Source organism: Papio anubis, chromosome 10 (assembly GCF_008728515.1).
Source record: "Papio anubis isolate 15944 chromosome 10, Panubis1.0, whole genome shotgun sequence".
Classification (NCBI taxonomy): Eukaryota; Metazoa; Chordata; class Mammalia; order Primates; family Cercopithecidae; genus Papio; species Papio anubis.
This window is the reverse complement of record NC_044985.1, coordinates 109476447-109502001: the sequence shown is the minus strand read 5'-3', so window position 1 is coordinate 109502001 and position 25555 is coordinate 109476447. Positions and strand designations below refer to the sequence as shown.

General features: G+C 37.3%; 1 protein-coding gene across 1 annotated transcript in view; it reads right to left on the bottom strand.

Annotated features, from left to right (window-relative positions):
* Window positions 1–6842: 6842 nt before the first annotated feature.
* The window catches only part of NYAP2 (neuronal tyrosine-phosphorylated phosphoinositide-3-kinase adaptor 2), a 320701-nt gene continuing 301988 nt past the window's right edge, over window positions 6843–25555 (bottom strand). Inside the window, exon 8 of the mRNA XM_021924051.2 lies at window positions 6843–7779. Within this exon, the coding sequence (XP_021779743.1) occupies window positions 7774–7779 (6 nt within the window). The 3' untranslated portion in view covers window positions 6843–7773. The remainder of the gene's footprint in view (window positions 7780–25555) is intronic.

The following is a 25555-nucleotide window of genomic DNA, read 5'->3' as shown; positions in this document are numbered from 1 at the left end:
TCTGAAACAATATAAACCCAAATAAGCCTCACATGAAAGAAAAAGAAAAATAATATGTATCTAAGAGCTAGAGAGAATTCATTCAACAAATATTTATTGAGCCTTTATCATACACCCACTTATTTTCCCAATGCCCAACAGCCTTGGCCTATTTGACAGCCTTTGTATAAAGTGGAATCCACATACCATTAACCCTTTTAGAGGCTGCGAAAAAAATGCCTGTTGCGTCAGGATCCATAGTAGGAATATGCACCTTTAATATGTGGTCTAGGTGATTCTTATGGATGATAAGGCTTAACAATCCTGATTTAAGAATCTTGATTCAGATTCCCAAGTAGATTCAATGCATCCTTTTCTTATTTCCAGTACACAAGGTAAATACTTTCAGAGAAATGAGTGCCACTTTCTTTATCCTTCTATTATTTGCATTGAAATAATACTTTCACTCAAATAGTTCTCTTCTGAAACAGTGAAATGATAGGTGCTGTAATTCAGAGCCTTAGAATCTAGTCACTAAACACAGCACTATCTGTCTGGGTTTGTTGGAGAAATCTACGAGGGTGGCCCAACTGCAAGATTTTTTTCTTTGGCAGCAATCCCATCAGTTTGTCTGACTAAAGTTTATGCCTATATTTTAATGACTCATATTCTCCTTCTGCTCTGTCCCATGAATTACTTGGCAGAATTTCTGCTGATTTGGAACATCACATGTCAAGGGGAAGGTATCAGATTGTGTGTGTGTGTATTTCAAACTGAGCAGATGCAAACGTCTGAACTATTTACTCTTTTGCAGACCTCTCAGGATGACCTAATTTTCCCAAAGTCTTAAATTTACAATCATAACATGCACTTCATATTCCTTAACATAAACTTTAACCTTTAAAACTTTCAAAGGATAAAATGACAAAATAACAATATTGACAGGGAGTTAGGGTGACAAAAAATGCTGTGTACATCAAAGGAGGGAGATGAAGGGAAATTTACTGTTTAGCTCATGACGATCACTATTCCCTGACCTGTGAATTCTGCCCTCCAGAGATCTACTTCCCCTGGGAATTAATCCTTCATAAAGACCCATGTAAGGAAAGCAAGGCAAGAACTTGGATCAAGAACTCATGAAGTATATAAAAAGATCAAAGCCACACAATGTGTCTGAGATAAAAGTGCCAAACCATTTAACTATTGTTCATTAATAATATAAATCTCAAGTCCTTTTTTGCAATCTGAAATATTACCTTCTTTCCACTTCAAAGCTTTCGTTATACATAAACTAGCCCCTTCACTGTTTGAGGTGTGGAGTGGGGCAGTGAGGTTTAGAAAGGGAGGGCTGAGCGGGAAAAAAAACAAAAGGGGGAGTTCCTGAAACCACAGGATGTAGAATCTTTTAGAACATGGAGAAGGGACATTTTCTAAAGTTCTGTGTTCAATGCCAGGAATTTAAATTGCATCCTGCTGTAATTGAAAACACGTATGTCTAACCTAGGGTTTCTTAACCTCAGAACTATTGACATTGGAGTTGGATAACTCTGTTGTGGAGGCTGACTTGTGCACTGTAGGGTGTTTAGTAACATCTCTGGTCTCTTCCCCCAGATGCCGGTTGTCCTCTTGCCGTTAAGACAACCAAAATGTCTCAAGACATTGCCACAGGTCCCCTGGGAGACAAAATCATACCCTGTGGAGAACCACTGGGCTAACTGGCCTGGATCTGCCACATGGGTGACCCTCCACATATGAAGCAGTACCCAGCCTCTACCCAGTCCACCTTCCACCCTCAGGGAGTACCTGCTGCCCACTCCACCACTGCTGGTTCAGTCTTCCCTGCTATTGTGCTCCAGCCAGCATCCTCTCCATACAGCTAGTGCAGGTGAAACTTCTCACTAAAAGTTGGAGGTGGTGAAAATTGTTGCTGTGCCTCAGCACAAAACAAGAAGCAAATTGTCAATATTTGATATCAAAATGAATTAACTATATTGACCAACTCCATTGCAGAGAAGTTCTCATGAGCTATCTTTTTCCTCAATCTCTGATCTCCTACCTTGGTCTAGGTTTCTTCCTCTCCCCAAAGAGTCCTTCTCTGGCTCACTCTTCTCCTCATACCAGTTTATGAGTTACTCCTGACTTTCCTTGCTACCATTACATAACTACACAGACCAATTTTACTCTGTGAGTATATGTATGTATGTATATATGTATGTATGTACATGTGTACCTATCTATTCATCTATCTAGTCCCAAACTTCAGGACCTATCTTTGCGTGGTAGATAGATAAATAGGTAGGTACACATGTACATACATACATACACATATTCACTTATATATAAAGCATGCATATATATGCATGTATATATATTAGCATACATTTGCATAGAGGAATATCTGTATCAACACACTCATGCAGAAACAAAACCATATTTGCTAAACGAAAGGGTTTAAATTGTTTGACGATCAATATACTCTTGATCTTCATACCTAATAAGCATAGTATTTTCTCTTTTTTATTTATTTATTTTATTTTATTTATTTATTTATTTATTTTGAGATGGAGTCTTGCTCTGTCGCCCAGGCTGGAGTGCAGTGGCGTGATCTCCGCTCATTGCAAGCTCTGCCTCCCGGGTTCACGCCATTCTCCTGCCTCAACCTCCCGAGTAACTGGGACTACAGGCGCCTGCCACCACGCCTGGCTAATCCTTTTTGTATTTTTTTTAGTAGAGACGAGGTTTCACCGTGTTTGACAGAATGGTCTTGATCTCCTGACCTCGTGATCTGCCCACCTCTGCCTCCCAAAGTGCTGGGATTACAGGCGTGAGCCACTGTGCCCAGCAGTATTTTCTCAAAATATCTCAGGTAAATGTTTGTGTAGACTCCCATCCCCTACCAAGCCAAGGAAACCTCAGGGATCAAAGAACAAGTGGTAATTGTTCTGATTGCATAGTAGAGCAAGTAGGTTTTATCCCTTTCTATACTGAACACAGATCCTCACCCCATCCAGGCTAAGGCAATAGCAAACATTTCTTCTATGATGCAGTGCAAAGCAAGACAGGGAAACACCTAACAGGAGACAGGCGCTATTCAAACAGGAGGTTAATCTTTACTATGTAAAGATCTGATTGCCATTAAGTCCCCTTGCATCAAAGTCATGCTATAAGTTTACAGTGAGGTCTTGCCCCATTTTCCTTTTTCATATCAAGGTCTAAAGCATCCCTTCCTCCCGTGGAGCGGCAGCTCTGGTGCAGACTAGGGAGGTGCCTAAAACAAGATGCCCGTTAAAAAGAGGCAGGACCTCACAGAAGAGAGAGGCTGGGGGAAAGGTTGAGGCCCTGCAAATAGATGCTCCCTGACAACCATAGGGTAGCTGCAACTGGGTTCTCTACAGTCCTATGCTCAGATCACAGGCCTAGAAACAGAATTCAGGGAGAAGTAGAATAGAATAGGCAGACTTTTTCAAGTTGAAATTTGTTGCCTGAACTTGAAATAAAATCCTGATTAATCACTCTGCAAATTTTACTGGCAGCACCGTCTTATTGAGCAATATGAAACTCCTCCCTTCCATAATTAGGGAATCACATCAACAAGTTTATATTACACTTAGAATATCCCCGGCATTCTCTTGCACCATATTGGAATATCTAATAACTGGGGTATTTTGGGAGGTCCCAGCACCATAGGTGACTAATTAAAATGAAAATTAAGGGATTTGAATCGTTGCAGGCATTTTAAACTACACCTATGACAAACCCAGGATGTAACACTCCTTCTAGGTGGGTTTAGTGGTGTTGGCTTGGGTTTTATTGCATCTCATATATTTCATTTGAAATCATGTATGATCTGATGGAAAGAACTTTCCCTGCTCAAAATAATAGAAAGCATTCCTAAAGGGATGTGTTTTAGTCAAGGGAGAAAGGATTATGCCAAGGGATGTGAGTTAGTTCATGCAGCTTTGCACATCACTCTTATAGTCATGCTTGTGTCATATGGTTGTTTTATCTTTTTATTAGCACATTTAATACACTTGGATTCTATGGTTTAAAACTTTGAAATCTCAAATGTTTCCTTACAGGTACTGGAAAGGAATCCAGATTATATTTAGGAGAATATCACAAGTAGGATTTATCTCAAATTCACAGGTCAATCAAGAAATTTATACACACACACTCGTACCTATATATACACATATGTACATATATATAACATATATACATATTTACTACATATGGTATATGATAGTTGAACCTTCACTATTATGGACATAGCATAAGCCATTGTCTAGATTACTAAGTCAGGAAAAAGACACCCATCAATATCCTGTACAGTATATACTCCCTGCCCATGGAAATAATTCAGTCCATTCTTGTTATTGAAGTAGAGAATCCAAGTCATAATGCAGTACCTAGATACGAAGTCTAGAATGGATCTCAAAAATTCCTTTGGGCTGCAAGTAATTTTAGAACACTTGTTGAGTGCTGAAGACTTTTCTTGATGCCTCTTTTCCTTCTCTGATGTGTTTTTTTTTTTTTTTCCTTAGCTTTATGTCACCAATCAAGCTTGCCTTCTCATTTTTCTCCCAGTACCCCCATCCATCCTGGATACACGATCTCATGAGATTAACTATTGACCAATTAAATCTAAACCACAGCTTCCTTTTCTAAGCTTCAGGACTACCCATCCAAATGCCTCTTTCATATTCCTATCTGAATGCCCTACAGACTCTCATGTCAACTTTCTGAGGATCTTTCTATTCATGTCTCTCCTACTTCTCTCTTCGAATACAGTGCATCACCAAAAGTAAGTGAGAGCCTGTCAAGGTTAATTTTCACATAGTTTGTTGAATGAAAACAATAAGTCAGGTAACTGTGTTTTTTAAAGTCACACTCATCCCGTCGATATTCTGATGGCTCACCCCTCTCCCAAAGGAGAGTTTCCTGCCATGATGAAAATTGCTGCGTTTGGCTATCCTTGGCTTCAGGGTTGTCCTTCTCCATGTATCATCCACGTGCTGCCAAACACCTGTCAAAACAATCCAGATAACAAATCTTCTTGATTCTTCTGCTTAAACCCTTCAATGGTTCATACTGGTTTAAAAGCTTTTTCGCTCACGTCCAGCAAAATCCTCTTGAGAGCAAAGTAGGTACTTCTTTCATGGCTTAACCAGAGTAGTTCCCAAATTACGGAAGGACTATTTTATATTGCTTCTAACAGCGGGCAACATAGGAGAAGGAGACAGATTTTTTTTTTTTTTTTTTTTTTTTTTTTTTGAGATGGAGTCTCACTCTGTCGCCCAGGCTGGAGTGCAGTGGCGTGATCTCGGCTCACTGCAACCTCCACCTCCTGGGTTCACAGCATTCTCCTGCCTCAGCCTCCCCAGTAGCTGGAACTACAGGCGCGCACCACTATGCCCAGCTGAGTTTTCTATTTTTTGTAGAGATGGGGTTTCACCGTGTTAACCAGGATGGTCTCGATCGCCTGACGTCGTGATCCGTCCGCCTCTGCCTCCCAAAGTGCTGGGATTACAAGTGTGAGCCACCGCGGCCAGCCAGAAGACAGATTCTTTAAGCAAAATTTTCTTTCTTTTTCTCCAAACCAGTCACTCTTGGCGAGGTAAAAGATGCTTGAAACCAAGGAAACAGTAAATTGGTATGTCCTTATCTTTTTTCTTCTTTTTGTAGAGATCCAGGGCTGCAGGATGGAGAACATCCCAGGTCAGATCAGGGATAGAGACGGTAACGAAAGGACCCATAGAAAAGTGAGGCCATCTTGAGGGTAGCATTAGGGAATGGAAAATTAGGGTCTGCCTTGGGACCTGAGCAGTGAATGAAGAAAGCAAGAAATGATCTACGAGGTATTCCCAGCTCCCTCCCCAAAGCAAACTCTGTCCAGTCCACACCTGAAGTAAAGACCCATTCTCTGAAGTCTTTGGTGCTCAACATGTGAGGGATACACTCCTTTTCATTGGGGAGGGGAGGGGAACATGAGATGTACCTTTCTAACTTCTTAGTGTCAAGCATACAGAAAAGGCATGGTGAATTTTTGAAAAGTGAAGCTTCCCAGCAAAGCTTTTCATATCACTGTCTTCATCTGCCTCTAAATACTCATTTTCTGCCACCTACTGCTTGACACTTTATGAACTGTCAACAATGCCTGAACTTCACAGTTGAAACACTACACCATGATCCGTGCTTTTGCTTGTGTGCCCCTTTGCATGAAATGTTCTGTATTTCTCCACTCTGCCTTGAACTTCTAAACCCTCCTAATTTTTTTAAGACTCAGCTGATCTTCTACAGAAATATTTATCTCACGTTTTCTCTCAAGTTGAGTTTGGTGCTCTACAATATTCATACTGCAGTATATCATCATTGCAAGCAGATCTATTTATCCCATTCACTAAGTTGCTAGTTGCTTGTATAACTGTATCCTATTAATCTTTCAGGTAGCTTCTTTAGCACCTAGTGGATATTCAATAAATTTATTGAAGAAAGAAATACTGGAGTTATATACATATTTGAATTTTTTTCCTTAGAATAAATTAGAGTTTCTTTTTCTTATAAACTAAGGGTGATTCAGAGAGTATAATGACAGGGCATTTTTCCAGCACCCCTAAAATCTAGTCATGATACAAATTCATTGAAGATCACGGCGATCTGGGCAAGGAGCTACTTCAAGTACTCTTCGAGTGACAGCAATCTTCTTCCTGAGGCCAGGTAGAGACCTGCCCCAGCAATCTGCCAAAAGCACAGCCAAAACTGAATTTTTGCCACAGCTACCTCATGTAGTTTCTGAAGAATGATTTACATCTTTCGATGTTCTAAGAATCAAGTAGAAATGACATTATGAAATGCGTATCCAATGACTTCAAGGAAGCATTTATTCTCAAGTGTCTACAGGCAGTATCTTTGTTTTGACAACCCACAAATCTCAGCACAACCAAGTAATTTCTGTGAAAAATTAAACTTCTAGTTCCCAGTAATAGTGATTTTTATCTCAGTCTCCTTATAGAAGAAATATATCTTTGAATTTTCTTAAATTTAATCCTGACTTTTAAGGATTTTTTTTTATCATGAGCCCATTCCCAATTATTAAATGTCCACTTAATTATTTAAATATATTACAAAATATGGGTAAGAATACATTAGATTGTGTTTATTGTAGCATCCTTAGATGAATATCACCTATGATATTAAAGTGACTTAATTCAATCCTGTTATAAATGGGCTACTGCCTATTATAAGCTGAAGGTTTTTCTGGATAAGATCTTGAGTCCATGATCTGAATAAAATATCTATATAATTCACCTTCACATAATCTGCAAATTTATGAAATAAGAAAGAGATACCTAACTTAAAACACTGAAAGAGAGGGGAAAGGGAAAATGCCTTGAGTGGAATTTGGTGGTGGTATTTGGGAAAAAGGAAAAACAAAGTGGATTATTCACTCTGCAAAAATTCTCAAACACTAACTCTAAGGATTTTTCTGGAAGGCCTTGATAACGTTATGATTTATATGCAGCCCATTTGATCATTCTAGCTCCCCTCTTGCTTCTTGTCAGGCAGTTTCCCAGGAGCTGGAAATGTGGCAGTAAATGAGACAGACAGGACCCTTACTCCCATGGAATTTGAATTCTACGATGGTAGTTCAGAGAAATAAATGAAGAAAATATTTCTGAGAAGTGCCTTCAAGAAAATAAATACAGTGATGTATAGAGTGTTGCTTGGAGCAGAAGGGAAGGACCACATATCAAATCACATTCTCAGGGAAGGCCAGGAAGGTGACTTCTGAGTTCAGATCTGAAAGATAAAAACCAATAAGATTTGCTTAAAAGCAGTTGAATAATGACAAACAGCAAATACAAACACACTGGAGAAGAAATAAACTTGGCAAGAATGTAGTCATGAGGGCTGAAACTTCATGAACCAGGAATACATAGGCAGGGACCGGAGCAAATAGGTATGTATGGATTAAAATGGGAAATTGGATTTTGTGGCAAAGGCAAGAAATCACTGGTGATTTCTAAGCCATAGAATGACATGATCTTAATATTTTTGAAATATCTCTCTCTTACTAACAATGTTAAGGTCCAAACACAATTCCAAAACAATAATATTCTTTTACTTCTGACAATTTTCTAATCAGTAGCATACCGAGTATTATTAGCAGTTTTAAGTGTGACTTAATTTCCAGAGCCTATCTCTGTATTTTGTTTTTATTTTCAGTCATCATCATCATAACCATTAATGTCATCCATAATCTCAGGCATTCTTTCTGTGCTACGAAAACCATAATTCTAAATAATTAGAGTTTTATTATACTTTTATTCCCCCAAATATGAGCCTTAATATTTTAATTATGTCTATAAAACATATTGTCTTTCTTTTTTGACTGTCAATGAACATTTACTTTTTTATACAGCTGTAAACCTGTATTCAAGTAGATAAAATGCACTTAAAGTTTTATGAAATCCTTTAAAAATAATTGACCACTGAAAGTACAGAACTAATCTTTCAAATCTCCAAAGCTCATAAAAAGCAGTAAGTTAGAATCATTGAAAAATAATTGATAGGGCAATAGGTTACATATAAATATGCAAAAATATTATTAAACTTTTTTCGTTGAAAATGTTTATAAAATTCGTAATAAAAACATGTTCTTTCTCTACAATTGTATGTTTTCAATTTATATATATTTCAAACTTATTATAAGGAAGAGCTAGAAAGTGGCACAGGTAAGGTATGAAAATAAAGGAAAATGAAGGAAAAGAAAATAAATACTCATGGGTCACAAACAGTTATCTTAAAATCTCGGTCAACTAGATCGCTATATCCAAACAGAAAATATCAGAGGCATTAGAAAGTCAAAAAGAGAAATGTTCCAAGTTACTTTGCTTTGACTTGCAAGAAGTGTATTAGTCAGCATTCTCCAAGAAGGACTTATTGTAAAGAATTGGCTCACATGATTATGGAGGCTGAGAAGTCCCAAGCTCTGTATTTGGCAAACTGGAGACCCAGGAGGGCTAATGATGTAGTTTCAGTCCAAAGGTTGGAAGGCTTAAGATGCAAGAAGAGCTGATGCTTCCATTCAAGTTCAAAGACAAGAAGAAAACAATCTCCCAGCTCTAAGGCAGTCAGGCAGGAGAAATTTCCTTGTATTCAGGGAAGGGTCAGCCTCTTTGTTTCATTCAGGCCTTCAACTGATCGAACAAGACTCACCCAGTTTGGGAAGGACAAACTGCTTTGTTCAATCTATTGATTTAAATGTTAAACATCACAAAACACCCTCACAGGAACACTCAGAATAATGTTTGACCAAATAACTGGGCACCTCATGGCCCACTCAACACATGAAATTAATCATCATAAACAGTAAGGCAATCTTTATAGCTCAGGCCAATAGTCACTTATTTATTCATTCTACCATCATTTGTTGATACCCTGAGAAGCATGAGGTCTATTTTACATGGTGGGGATTCAGTAAGATATAAGAAATTATCTCTGACTTCAATAGATTCATGGTCTTTGGGAAAAAGGAAAATACATACATAAAATGCAGTGAGACAGTTTCCAAACAGAATAGGTTAGAAAGAAACAGTGAGGTCACAAGTCACAGAAGGGATGTTCAAAAGTTTTAACTCTAAAATGTAGAGAAAGATGGTGAGATTACTTGCAAAGAGGAGATAAGCATTCCAGGGAGAGGCAGCATACTGACAAAAGCAATGGAGACAATCAGGAAGGACAGAGTGGGAAATGCAAGTGGACTGGGAAGGAAGAAAAGCCTGAAAGGTCAGGAGAAGCCCAGGGACAGTGGAAGGTTATGTCATCAAAGGATTTGTATGTCCTGAGCAATACATTGCTCCTTGATTGTTACCAGGATCCAGTATAAAATGTCTCCTAAGTAAAAGGGAACTCAACAACTCACATTTTCCCAAAATGAATAAAAGAATTTATTTCATTTTGGGAAAATTTTAGCCAGTCTTTACTTGAGTTTCACCAAATTGTTTTTTGCAGTTGCCAACTATTAATACTCATGCTATCCTCTGATGACTTGTTCTGTCCAACAGTTAGTCTTCAAATGCACATTACTCTTTTACTCAGCACCCATTAATTAAGCATAAGTTATGTCAGGTACCATGCTATGTGCTGATAGATTAGAGTGGACGGAACTGATGTAACCCCTTCCTCATGAAGCAGAACAGCTTCTAGAGGAGAAAGTAAATAGAGAATTACAAAAGAAAAATACATACTTTTAAAATGTGATTACTGCAATGAATGTAAAGTACAGACTAGCTGGTTGCCAAAACTTAAGTCAAAATCTTGACCAGATGAAAGAATCTCAGAGAGACCCGAAGAAATTTGTTTTATCTCAGAGTTCCTGTATCACAATTGTTAAGGTCCAAATCAACCCTTAGGTCACTTTAAAGTATGCATTAACCCATGGTCTCATCCAGGAATAGAGCTGTTATTCTTGTCGGAAAAAAAGAAATAAATTTTAAGTTCCTTTTTGATTTCAGGGTCAGATTTATTTCTTCGTTACTTCCATTGAGTATCACTGACTGACTTAACCACTCCCTTTTCAGTGGTGTTGTTATTTAGTTCACTTTGAAATTACACCCAGAGCTCATGCTGTCAAAATCCAAGAAGCAAAATAGGGAATAAGAATAAGGTTTATCACAGTTTTCTGCCTCTAGGCAATTAAATTTTTATGCTGCCTTCTTATAACTAAATAGGAGACATAAAACCCTGTAATTGAAATGAGATAAACTCATTTGCTTTTCTAAAGTTCAAACTGGTTTTCATCATGCCAACTCCATTCAGAGGCTCCCAATATCGCCATCCTCAAGCAGAAAGCAGGAGATGTGCCCCTCCAGTCTTTGGTAATAGTTTTGATATTGAAAAAGTGAGGGGGAATAAAAGAAACTCAGAAGCTGGTTCATATCCACTAAGCTTTGGCCCAATTCTCCAGGTTAACCTGGTATTTTACAGAGCAAACAATTTATTGAGGCTTTCTCTTATCAGCCTTTTACATACAACCAGGTCTTTCCACTGCACTTCTCTCCTTGTCTTCCTGCTGTTGTTGGATCCCAGTCATTACTATTCACCACTCCACATTAATCACACACCTGCTTTAAACTGTCTGGGCCCTGGTCGACTATGCTTTGAAAAGATCTGCCTTCACAGCATCCACGCTCACAGGTGATGGGACTAAGGCCCTTTACAACTCCTGGTGAGCTGGGATTCTCTGTACCATTAGCATAGTAAGAACATATGAAAGCTGGAAAGGAGACTAATGTTTGAGATGAATGTTTTTAACGGAGTAAAAGATTCTATACACTGAGCTGTAATAGATAAAACATTGAATACATGATTTTAGGCTCTCGTTTTGCATTTAAATATCACCTATTTCAGGAACACCAAGACATTTAACTATACTAGGGATTGCAGTTTTTAATTCTAAAAAAGTGAAAATTCAAACACAGCTGGCAGTTAAGTTTAATTAACTTTGTTTAATAGGCATTATTGAGCTCAGAGTGAACACACATTAATTCATTCATCCATTTAGCCATTCATGTATTATTTAATAAATATGTATTTAGGATAAATTCTGGGTAAGACTATGAGCCCCAAATGTGTGGAAAAAGATTGGTTTTTATTTTCTCATATTGCACTTATATCACACAGAAGCCTATAAATGTAATTTTTCAGACTTTCAGGATGAGAAAAAATGCTATCTATTTCTAGAATCAAGCAAACAACAGCATTATTGTAGTCCTATTATCTCATTGATTCATTCATTCATTCAATAAGCATGTACTGAAATCCTAGTATCTATGTTGGATGAAGCTCAATTGCTATAGAAAGAAATTGTTATCTCAATAGATTTTTTGGATAAATACAAAAAATTAGCATGGCTTGCTCACAAGATGTTAAGTTCAGAAGGCAGGAGAGCAAAATAGATTTGCTGCTTTACCAGGAAGTGGAAACTCTCCTTGGGCAATGGAAAATAATTAAAGACTTTAATAGAGAAAGAGGAATCTGGTCAAGGTAGCAAGATCTTTTGGAGGAAGTTTAGAGAAGGAGTTAGAGGGGAGAGGACTGGAAGGGAGTTACTGCAGTGAACCCTGTGAGAGACAGTGGAATCTCAACCTGGCATTCAGGCTGTGGGATGAAGAGGAAGTAACCCATTTGGAAGAAGTTGTTATAATTGTATTAGTCCGGGTTCTTCAGAAAACCAGAACTAATAGGAGATACATGTGGGAGATATATATATATACACACACACACACACACACACACACACATATATATATACACACACACACACACATATTCATTCATTTAAATCTATATATACACACAGACATATTACACACCTATATGGATATTTATTATTTTATTTATATTTATAATTTATTATGAAAAATTGGCTTACATTATTGTGGAGGCTGAGAAGTCCCCCATCTGAGATCTGCATGCTGGAGAACCAGAAAAGCTGGTGGTGTAAGTCAGTCTGAAGGCCTGAAAGTCATGGAATCAGTAATGTAAACCCCAGCCCTAAGACAGGAGGCTATGAAATGAGATGTCCCAACACAAATAGTGAGTCAGGAACAAAAGGGTGCGTCCCCCTTCCACATTCCAATCTATTCAGACACTCCATGAATTGGACAATGCCCACCCACATTGGGGAGGACACTCTATTTTGATAAGACCAGTAATTCAAATGCTGATCTCATCTGGAAACACCCTCACAGACACACTAGAAACAATGTTTAATGTGAGCACCGTGTGGTCCGCTCAAATTAATACATAAAATTAACCATCACAAACCCCAGTTATGTGGATTTAGGAATCACCATTATGTAGACAAATATAAATCTATTAAGGATCAGAAGTGCTAGGCAGTAAAGCCTAATATTTCCATAGCATTTACTGTATGTCTAAATGCTGTACACAGATTAACTTTCGGAGAACAGACTCACAGATTAAATCCTTGCAGTGATCCTAGGAATAAGCTACAATTTATCTCTGATTTTACACATGAAGAAACTAAGATGAGATGGGTTAAAGAAAGTTTCTCAAGCCTCTGAATAAGTGCTAGATTTAAAAGCCAGGAATACTCACATCCATGAATTTAACCACTACCCGAATGGTATTATCGTTCCTGTCATTGCATCTTTATTATAGTAATTCTTGCTCATAATAACATTAAATTGTACAGAAAAAAAAGTAGGCTAAAGTATAACAGTGGTCTCTTTCTTTCTTTCCTTATCCATGCTCTGTGAATCTCTTTTCATCTTGATTGTTTTTAGATCTTATGATGGTTCCCTCTGTAATTGTCAGTGATATGCTCATTGACACTCTAATAAAGATGACACTTGTTTTCCCCTCACTCTGAAAGATTAGTCAGCTTACATGCACTTCCTCCCACATTCTCCATTCCTGGTCCCAAAGTCTGATAGTTGTGATCATTGCTCTTAGCTTTTATATTGACCATTTAAGACACTAGTAATGTACGTATTTATTGTTCCATAGCACTCTTTTGGGATCTGTTGACCCTTACCCACTTCTGATGATGAAGTTGTCATAACCCTCACCCCTACTTTCCTGATATTCCCACACTTTCCTTGCTCTTTCATCTCCTGTTATGCTACTGAAATTTTTCCTTAACTTTACACCTCCATGGGATCCTTCTGGCCGTGGGTCATATGTAACAGACTCTTTGAGGCTTGTTAGACTCTAGGGTTTTTGATAGAAATACCATAAAAATCTTTTCTGTGTTTGACTTCACCAAATTCCATAGAAATTCCAACACCCCCACCCTCATCCCCAACCCCACCACACTCAAGAATGTAAGCTCTAGAAGAAACTGGGAGGCACAAGTCCTTTTACCAAGGACGAATATCAGTGATTTATTGTATGCTATTTTTTTCTGAACTCTCACCCTTTTCCCCCAGTTCAGAGCATTCTTAGCTGCTGGAAAGATTCATTCTCTATGATTCTTCCAAATCTCTCATTTAGAATTGCCCTTCAATAATTAGCGTATTTTATCTAATTTTGCTTTTCTTTTTTTAACTACCCTACCCTGTGTGTAGAAGATCCTTTAGACCAACCTCTCCAGAAAATTGATTCTTCCAATAACTTCCTGGGGATCAACGTACCACACTCCAAAAGTGCCTGAATCTTAATTCCAACTTGAGTTGGAAAATAGTTCTACAGAATAGCCTTAATTAATAAATGAGTTTTATCAAACATTAAACCCATGCTTTCCTAAAGCAAAGCTGGAAAGCGAAACTGGCCAAACAAAAATATTTTTGAAATTGAACCTGACCCTAACTGATAAATCTTTCTGGCTTAGTTCCTCAAAATAGAATTGTTTCTAAATTTGACCTCATCTCAAGATGTTTGGAGACAAAAACAGCTAAAGATACCCGTGCCTATTAATTCTCACCTCAGGTCTCCCACATGTTGTGGGCATCTGAAGGCCAGTCCTGTTTATGCCATGTCTTTCATCTCAGCCCTTCAGGGATCTCCTGGAGAAAGTGGGCTTTTAAGAGGATGGCTGAGGAAGCAGAGTTTCTGCCACTTGGGAGGCTGAGTTCCCATGTGCTGCTAACTCCGATGAACTGGCAGCTTTTAAAGGCTGTTCAAATTCGTGCTCAGTCCTCGGGTGGCCTGCAAATATCAGACATTTTTTTCTGATTTTTTTTTCTGGTTTTCTCCTTTTTGCTGTCTTCTCTCATTGGAAGACCATTTAAATGGGTTAAGTCGGAGCGGTGGTTATTTTAAGTAGATGCTCTAACGGTTCTCATTAAAGTTTTAAGGATCTTCTAGAAATAAGGCAGTAGTTATTAGCAGGTATTTCATGAATTTTTGAAATGAGGAGAAAGACAAATCATCAAAATGTCCCAGTTTTGTGCTTCAAAATATCATAAACCTATTTTATTATTGCTACATGCTGCCATACAATACTTTTTTTGGTAAATTCTTAGGGAATCCTGAGGGCTTTTAAAATATTATGGAATAGATTCTTACAACCTGAAACCATTGAGGTCTAAATATGGAAAGAGTGCTGGCTACATAATCTTGCAAAATCCTCTAACCCTCTAATGCTTTGATTGATGAATCTGATATTACTTTGCTTCAAGCTTCAGAGGTCCATTGACTACAAATCAGGCTTAATAAATATAATTCTACTTGAAAATATTAAGTACCATACAATTATTGCCTTGATAATTTTTAACTAAGTGCATTGATAAGAATTTCAGACAGTCTTCCTGAGCAGTGATCATTCAACAAAACTTTTTTTCTGCATGGAATATATCACCGCCAATTTCCTTAGAATTATATTTCCAGAGGTTTTCCTATTCATCTATAATCCAAGATGAAAAGTTAACTAGGTAATGAACAAGGTTTCTTAATATGACTTACAAGATAAAAGCTTATGAAGAAAAATTCATGAAGACAATTTATTCTCTGAAAATTCAAATAAATGAGAGTTGAACAATGAGAACACATGGACATAGGGAGGGGAACATCACATACCATGGCCTATCGGGGGATAGGGAAAGAGGGGAGGGATAACATTAGGAGAAATACCAAATGTAAGTGACTGGTTGATGGGTGCAGCAAACCAGCATGGCACGTGTATACCTATGTAACAAAACTGCACATTCTGCACGTGTACCCCGGAACTTAAAGCATAATTAAAAAAAAAAAGAAAAGAAAATTCAAATAAAGTTTACTAAGTAAGAGGGCAAATCTATTTTGATAAACATGGATTAGCTAATTGGGCAACATGTAAGTAAGAATACACTGGCTAAACTGAAAATTTAAGGAATCAATTAGCTTCTTTAGTGCTTAATGCCACCAAGGGGAATTTCATAAAATGTTCTTGAAGCTTTTTTACAATTTATTTAAGAATCAGGTTAATTATTGCACAGACAGCAAGATATGTAAAACTGAGCACAGATTTATCATGACATTAAAATATAGATCCTGATAGGCTTACATATGATAAAATGGTGAGAGGATAAGCATGGTGGCTTATACATTTCCACAATCCAGTTTTTACAAAGTTAACATCTAACTAAACTAGCAGTTGCAGAAGCAAGTTCATTGTACTATCAGGCTTCTGTGATGGTTAATTTTATGTCAACTTGACTAGGCCATGAGGTAGCCAGATATTTGGTCAAGCATTATCCTGGGTGTCTCTGTGAGGGTTTTAAAAAATTATTTATTTAACATTTAAATCAATGGACTGAGTAAAGCAGGTTGCCCTCTCTAAGGTGGGTGGGGCACATTCAATCAGTTGAAGGCCTGAATACAACCAAAAGGCTGACCCTTCCCTGAATGAGAGGGAACTCCTCCTGCCTGACTGCCTTCAAGGTGAGACACTGCTTTCTTCCTGCCTTCAGACTTGAATGGAAACATCAGCTCTTCCTGGGTCTCACCCTGCCAATCTTTGGGCTAAAACGACATCATCAGTCCTCCTGGGTCTCCAGCTTGCCAATCACTCTGCAGATCTGGGAACTTGGGACTTGTCTGCCTCCATAATGACCTGAGCCAATTCTTATAATAAATCTATTCATATCATATAAATATATGTGTGTCTGTCTGATATATATGCATATACACATCTATATAGATATACACATATATACACATCTATATAGATATCTGTATGCAAATATATACACATATATAGATATATACATACATAAATAGATATACAGATATCTAGATATGTTAGATACACACATATATTAATATATATATGATATCATATATATGAATTAGCTTAGGACAATCCACAACCCTGTGTGTGTATGTTAGGGGCGTGTTTTGCTGGGGGGTGGTAGGGATGGTGTTTCTGTGTGTGTGTGTGTGTGTAAGTAGAAAGTGATGACTGTGATGACTATTGAGAAAAAGGATCAGGATTTTTTTTCCTAAGTAACTCTTTTGTTTTAAGAAATGGAGAGCCACAGGGAAGAGACCAAGGGCTAAAATGTCCTGGTAAAATATATTTTGGTCTGATAAAAGTTAATGACTCCTTTATTTGGGAACAGCTAATATTATAGAATGCATCTTCACCAATCCACACAAATATTACTTGGAACATAAACAATATAGAGAGTAAATTCACACAAATAATTTTTGGGAAATACAAGATATAAATAGTAAATCTACACAAATATGTTGCGGGACTTACAAGATGCAGATAGTAACTTTATTTTTCCAGTTCACCTCTTGACAATTATCTTTTTCCATCTAAAAAAATGGAAAAAGAAGGTCCGAGAAACTGGTGACTTTCTTAAATTAGTTTTCAAATCAAGCAAGCAATATTGATGCATTCCTACAATTATATTTTGAGAAGCACATTACAGTATATAAAGTAAAAATGTATCTCATCATTACTCCCAACCGACGTTGTGCCACAATCTTCTTGTTAATGGTTGGTCTTACAATTTCAAAACTTTGTCAGTTCATTTACATGAATGTCTATGTACATATACAAATATATATGTTTTCAAGATATCAATGGAATTTAAATACACTGTGGAACTACATTGGAACTTTTAAATTAAGACATGAACACATTTGTCTGCCTCATTGTTTTTAGGTACAATGTATTTTTATTCCACGGAGTGGTAGTTCCTTAATTTCTTGTACTTCTCAGAAACACACAGTAGATTTAATTTGCAGTGCCCTTGAGGTTAGGTATTTCCCTGTGAATGATATGTGAGTGGGAGAGACATGTTATCATTTTTAAGTGGAAGCTTTAAGAGCTGTCTGCAAGGCACCACACCCTCTTTTCTGCTAGGAATACGGTATAAAACTCCAGATTGGTGGCAGCACTGTCTGCCTGGCTCCTGGATGAGAACACAAGGCAGAGCCCCAGCTGACCTGAGAGGACCCTGTGTGAGCAAGAAATCACCTTTTGTTTTAAGCCACTAAGATTTTGGAGTTGTCTATTACTGTGACATACTCAAACACTTCTCAACTCATACCCAGTACTGATATACAATCGGTATTGTGGGCTAGTTTAATCATTTTCCTAATAGAATTATTATTGCTTCCAATTGTTCATGAATACAAAATAATGGCAATACACACATTTATATTGATACTGTACAATTTTATACCCACAGGCAGATTTTTGTGTAGGCAGTTTTGAAAAATATTGCTGAACCGTCCTCTAAAAAGGTTGTAGTGGCCGCACGTGGTTGTTCACACCTGCAATCCCAGCACTTTGGGAGGCTGAGGCCAGTGGCTCACTTGAGGTCAGGAGTTGGAGATTAGCCTGACCAACATCGTGAAATCCCATCTCTACTAAAAATACAAAAATCAGCCGGGCGTCATGGCAGGTGCCTGTAATCCCAGCTACTCAGAAGGCTGAGACAGGAGAATCGAATCGCTTGATTCCAGGAGGTGGAGGTTGCCATGAGCTGAGATCATGCCACTGCACTCCAGCCTAGTCAACAGAGTGAGATTCCGTCTTAAAAAAACATAAAAATAAAAATAAAAAGGTTGTAGAAATGGTCCATGCATAGGCAATATAGAGAGACCCTGTCTCTACCCAAAATTTCAAACAAAAAATTTAGTCAGGTATAGTGGCCCACACCTGTGGTCCCAATTACTTGGGAGGCTGAGATAGGAAGATCATTTGAACCCAAGAGGCTGAGGCTTCAGTGAACCATGATCATGTCACTGCACTCCAGCCTGGGTCACAGAGTGATACCTTGTCTCTAAAAAAAAAAAAAGAAAGAAAGAAATGGTCATGAGAATACACATTAACTCATAGTGTAGCCAATATTAGATATGACCTATCGATCATGTTAATTTGTGTAGGATCTGATAATCTAGAACTATCTACCAGTGTTGTTTAGTTTGTATTTTCTGATAATTGATTTGACTACATTTTGTGTATTAGCTATTTGTGTCTACTCTGAATTGCATGTTTCTATTATTTTGCTTTTCCATATGGCTATTTAGGGGCTCTTATGTGTTACACATTTTTACTTTGGGTATGTTGTAAATTTTGCTATTTTTTTTCTGGACTAACTTTTGCCTTTTGATTTGATTTGTGTGTATTTCATTGCACATAGTTTTTACTTTCGTAGAGTAAATCTATCACTTTCTTGATAGATATGGAATCTGAAATTTGTTGCATGTAAGAACTCTTTCCCCACTCTACATAGCATTATGAAATGTATTATATTCTATTATAACTTAAATTATTTATAAAATGCCATTATGGTTTTGAGGGGTATTTTATGTTTATTCTTCAATGTAACTGGAATTTATTTTAATAAAAAGGAGACCAAAATGAATTTTTCATTCCAATGAATAAGCAATTATGCCCACTATTTGTCGAATAATCTTTTTTTCCTGCTGACTTGAATGCCACATGAATTCTATATTTATTCCATATATATACATATATGTATGCACACATACACACATATAGATATAATATACTTTGCTCTCTCTGACCTCTATTCTGTTATTTTTACCTCCCCTAGTCTATTTTTTGTGTCAATATGACACAATTTTAATTATTGGACTCTCATAGAGTGTTTTAAAACCTCTCAGGCCAATTTCTCTCCATTTGTTCATTTTCAAAATTGTATTGCCTATTCTCTCACATTTTTAAATCTAGATGAATGTTAGAGTCAACTCATCAAGTTTGATACAGAATCTTGTCGGATATTGAAATTTTAGATTAATGTGTGTGGTAGAGTCAAGGTGGTGCCACTCAGGTCCCCATCAAGAGGACTTCAGCCCATCTACAGAGAGTGAGGGCAGATGTTGTCTCCAGCTATCCACTGCTCAAGGCTGTTTCCACAGCTATTGCTGGAGCTGAGAGGTATAAAAAACAGACCATTTGGACCCAATATAGGACCTTTCAGAGCTCCAGAGCTCCCTTCAGGGCCTCTTGCCAGGTTGGCCAAGACTTTGTGGGGCCTCCATCACTGTTCAGCTTCATCCTTGGCCCAGTCCTCTTCTTCACCCTTCTCTTCACATTTGCTGATCACAGACAAAGACCTTGCATCCCAAATTCTGTCTCAGTGTCTGCTTCTGGAGGAGCTGAATATGTGGAAATTTGGAAAGCACTGATATATTTACATTATTGGCACTCAGTGGCTAATGTGTGGATATCGTTCTTGAGAATAGTTCATCCTTATCCTCAAAAAACCGTTCATCCTTAATCCTCATAAAACCAAGTCCCATGAAGCAAGTCTGTAATCACTGTTTGTTTATTAACTCCCAGAATGCACACCACCATGAGGGAAAACCAGCATAGTACCGGAAACAGAGTTCAAACAGATGTCAAGCTGGTAATATCACTGAATGAAGTGGACCTTAGGAAGACAGTGGGGCGGGGGAGGAAAGTAGGGCAAATGGGAGAGAATCTGCTTTGGGTACAGATGGGACACTCAGCTTCAGCCTTTCCCTGCCATGTGGACACTTGGGCCCAGGGACGTTCCTCCCCCAGTTTTATTTTTTCCAAGGGAATACTATATATCAATGTATTACATACTATTTCTGGTTGCCTGATCTAGAATATGCACAAACATATTTCCAACCATTTTTTTTTTCCTAGAAGGAATAAGGTTTCTGAAACAGAGAAAAAAAAATTGCTGTATTGAATATGTATTAAACCTTAATTTATCCTTAACAATTGGCCTGTTTTCAAAGTCATGAGATATGAGATGACAATATATTAGCAAGGCCAAATGTCTGCTGCTAGGTTCATCAACTTTCAAATACAAGCAGATCAAAATGCATGCCCTCCGTGAGACACGGAAGACATTTGAGCCAGGTTTTTGTCCCAAACCAAAAATGATGATTCCTTCTTCCCTAGGGAAGAATAGAGAAGGCAAATGAGAGAGAAGCCAAAAAGTTATTGGATGCCCCTTGCACAGAGAGAAATATTACACTGGAAAATAAGTGTTATGCATTGTATTAATGCAATTACACTCTTTGATATTTTAGAAAATAATGATATGCTTAAACCCAGACAGTATCAGAACAGCTAACTTTCACATTCTGTATTTAAGTATTATAAGTAGTAAAATATTTACATTATTTTATTTTATAAGAAAGAACAATAATTGTATAGTTCTTGGTGTCATCATGGAGTCTTTTCTCCAGAAGAATACAAGCTCTACTCTAATTTATCATTTATTCATTCATACATTTTTATCTGCTATAATCATTTATAATGTAAAATGACAGAAAATAATGTTATTTCTTATAGAAAAATGGAAACAATACATATTTAGCTCTTTTACCATATTACTGCCTTCTATGGACCAAGCCAGTTATATTTGTTAGGGCGGGGGTTGAATGGTAGCTATGAACTGAATATTTGTGTCCCTCCAAAATGTATGTGTTGAGACCCTAGTTCCCAATGCAATGGAATTTGATAATAGGGCATTTGGGAGAAAACTAGATCATGAGGGTGGGGCCTTCATGATAGGACCAGTGCCCTTATTAGAATAAACACTAGAGAGCTGGCTTCTTCTCTCTTCCTCTCCACCTTCTGAGGGTATAAACAGAAAGAGGACCCTCACCAGGAGCTGAATCAGCAGGCAGCTTTGATCTTGGACTTTCCAGCCTCTAGAATAGTGAGGAATAGATTTCTGGTATTTAAGCCACCCAGTCTATGTTATCTTGTAGCAGCCTGGACTGACTGAGACAATGGTACAACAAATAGATTCACACAGGTAACAAGTCAATATAATAGATTATTTTGCCTTTCTGTAAAAGTCCAGGGTAGTTCCAAGTGAAATAAATGTGCACAGATGGGGAAGAGGTAACTCAGTTTTATATACTGATGCAGAAACTAGTGGAAGGACACTATGCCATCTTCAGTATGTGGCTGCCTAAGTTGCCTAGGGTGGAGCTGAGGGAGCCCACCCTAGTCAGCCTGGAGAGGTCGAAGTCACCACAGAGCCCGTCTAAGTGGTTTCCATAGACTGGGCTGCAATGGATGCTCATCTTTTCTATTAACATTTTAAATTTGGTCAAGGGCCACATCCAAGTGTGATTCTGGAAATGCAATTCAGTGCTATACACAGAGAGAAGAGAAAAAATGGATTTTAAAAAAGGATTAGTCTCTGATCTCTTTCAGGTCTAAACTACTGTTACACAGCCAATGTAATAACCATCTAGCAGATCAGTCCTGCAGTCTGTGCTCCCTAACCAGCCCCACACTGAGGGCTGAGGGACACTATGGAACAGCATCCTTGTACAAACAGCATTCTTAGGAAGATGGGAAAATATTTTATTTAACCATTGCCGTCTCCCTCTTTGTTGTGCTCATTCTCATCAAGTCTTCTACCTTTTCTGGATAGCAGATGACCTTGTATCTTTCTGTTTGGGGATAATTAAGAACATAGGACAGAAACTCACCTAATATTCTGCCTCAGTCTCAACAAAATTCTTCATATCTTTGTCCTTTGCTCTTTCTTTCCAACTTCAGATGATATAAAACCATTTGTCCACCTCAAGACCAACTCTTTTACCTGTGTTCAGTTTTATAAAGTATCAAATGCATTAAATTTAATTTTATTTAGTATTAACAAAAATCTTGAAAGTGAAGGGAATAAAATTGGAGAACTTGCCGAATTTCAAATGTCTTTTATTTAAAAGCGAAAGATTAAGAATACTCCAGTAAAGTGTATACGGGATGTATTAAGACATCTAAGAAGTAAGTAGGACCAAAATCAACCAATATTTGTTTTGGCTCAAAAAGTTTATCACAAGTTTCAGTGCTTTGCTGTCATCAATAGTAAAGTAACTACAAGATTTATAAAATGCATATTTATATTATAGTGACAGTAGAAATAGTTTATGAAACTGTTTATAAAAAATGAAAAACACAATGATAACAGTAAAGAAAAATAAAAAATGTATCATCAGAATTCAACTAGGAGACAAAAACTACACAGTAATTGGAATGGGAAAAGTTTGAAGTAAAGAACTATTAACTCTAAACAAGAAAATCTAAAAAGCAGTAAAAAGAATCCTAAACATTTCCCTAAGATAGGGGGAGATTGCTCAAAAGAGAAATACATATAGGGAAGGTGAGAGTCCCTTCCTCAAGGCTGGGATCCAACCTCAGGAGACAAATGTGGTTGTGACCCACTGGATGGCAGAGATGTTTTCTAGGTTCCCTGGGACACACCTGGTTCATAGTCCCTAAAAAAGCAAAAAAAAAAAAAAATCCCTTTCGGGTTCCATTGAAATAGGATGGAAGTGCACACTACAAATGACTCACAAACATCTTGCTGGAAGCTGCACAATAAGAGTAAGAAGTAGGTGGTAAAAAGAACCAGGAAGAGAGGACCTTATTCCTGCAGTGTCTCTCCATCACCCTCTGCTACAAAGCTTAACATCATACCAGCTATATAGAAAAACTATGTAAAGGGCCCAGCTAGATTTTTATACAGCAGGCAATGAAGGGTAACTTTTGGAGCTGAGAAGGTGTACATTGATCATTTTAAGCTATATGTAACTCTCTTTCTTACCTAGTCATTTCTATGTGAACATATGTGCTTAACTTTCCAAATAGATAAATTTCATCAATTCTCATAAATATTGCAGCAATCATATGGTAAAGGAAATGAGCATATTCAGGAAATGAGACTACGTTGGTAATGTATATAAGATGCTTAATATAGCATTTGGGCCTACGGGTTTCCTAGATATCCAAATCATATTTCCCTGAAATGGTTGGTAAAATGGCTCTACTCTTTTAACTACACATTATCTCTTGTTTGTTTTCTTTTGTTTGAAGGGATGAGGGAAGGGCAGGCAGCTGAAGTACCCCATATTTCATGAATTTTATTTTTTCTGATTTATTTTTCCTTTTGCAGTTTGTTTTAGTTTATGGAAATGATATCCCTTTGGATATCTATGAATATCTATGAGAATGAGAAGCAACCCCAAATTTTGTGAGGACTGAAGCTTATATAGATGGAAGAGGGATGTTTTTAACAAAAAAAAAAATACAAAATTATGAATTCTGTGAGCCATATGAAAATACCCTGCTAAAGTAAATGTATATCCCATCCAAGTCCTTCTTAGACAAATCCCCAAAATTCCCATAGCCATTCCAGTACCCCCAAAGCAAGGAGAAGCAGGATGGAAAGTAATTTAGAGTAGAAAAAGGTATCACTCTCAACTGACCACAGTCAAAATAGCCTACTTTTACAAATTTTACCAAATTGTATGACCACACACAAATACATTAGTAGGGTCTGTCACCTCATCTTAGAGTAGCTTTAACATGTGTGTGACCACTAAAGTTAAGCTTCATTAGTTTCACATTCAATCCACCTCTGGCAATCAATATAACTATAATTTATTAAAGATCTTTTCTGTTCTTACCTATTTTATTTTATTTCCTTTTATTCATAACGTTAGTTTTCATCAAATGTTTGGTGATTCTTGGTCTTCTGCCCACGCTTACTAATAAATCTGTCAATCAGTTAAGGAAGGGGTAATGAATATCCTCTTTAGTAGATCCATAAACTCTTAAACTTCACCTATGACTTTGGTTTTTATAGATAAGTAAAATGTTTTCCACAGTGCCTGCATATAAACTCCACAATGCCTACATAATCTGGCTCTTGTCTCTCTCCCTGACCTCACCTTTATGATATTTGTGACCTGTATGGTTCCCCAACACATCAAGTGCATTTTATCTCAGAAAATTTAAATTCCCCAAATATCTAAAATATTCCCTCAAGTATTTGCATAGTTGACTATTCATTGTTTATATCCCATCTCACCTTCTTAGATTTAGTGAATGATGCATTGATAAAGCAGAAAGAAAAAACTATGAGAAGTCATCAGAAAATAAAGTGGCCAATCAATTCTTGGCCTTACTATTTCTTGTACTAATTTTTCTTCATTTTTATGCATTGACTTGTCTTACTTTCCTTTCCAAACCACTCTGATGAAGTTCTTCAGTGGTATAATTTTTTAAATTCTATATATTTATTTGAAAAGAATCTACACATTCAAATAAAAATGATGTAAACTTCTTTAAAAGATTCCACCAAACAATATTTGAAATGAATTATGTTTTCCAGAACTAGATAATCTTAATCTTATTTTTTAGCTTCATAACATCCCTACCTTTGTGTCTTTCCCTGGCAAACTTTATACCCTCATGTTGAAGTTTGTATTGCAGGCTACCCTCTCCTCATCCTCCAGTTTTTCAATCCATACCTTGCTTATTGCCTGTCGCAATATTTGATGACAGAAACTTGCCTCTCTTACATACAATAATTTGAACTTGAGATCTTTGAAGCATGATCCTGGAGTCTGGGAGGAGGCAGGGGTTTCTAGGGACTTATATGTAAGATACTGGGCTGATAGGTTTCAGTAAACAAGAGTGGGATGGTTTGGAATCTGAACAATGTGATTGGCATTTGAAGGCTATGAGAAGTCAAGAAAAGTTTAGAGTAGGACAAACATGTGGAACAAACATGTGAATTCTAGTCTCAGAAAAAGTCTAGAGGATCCTCAGGCAAACGGACCATTTTGAGAGAATTAA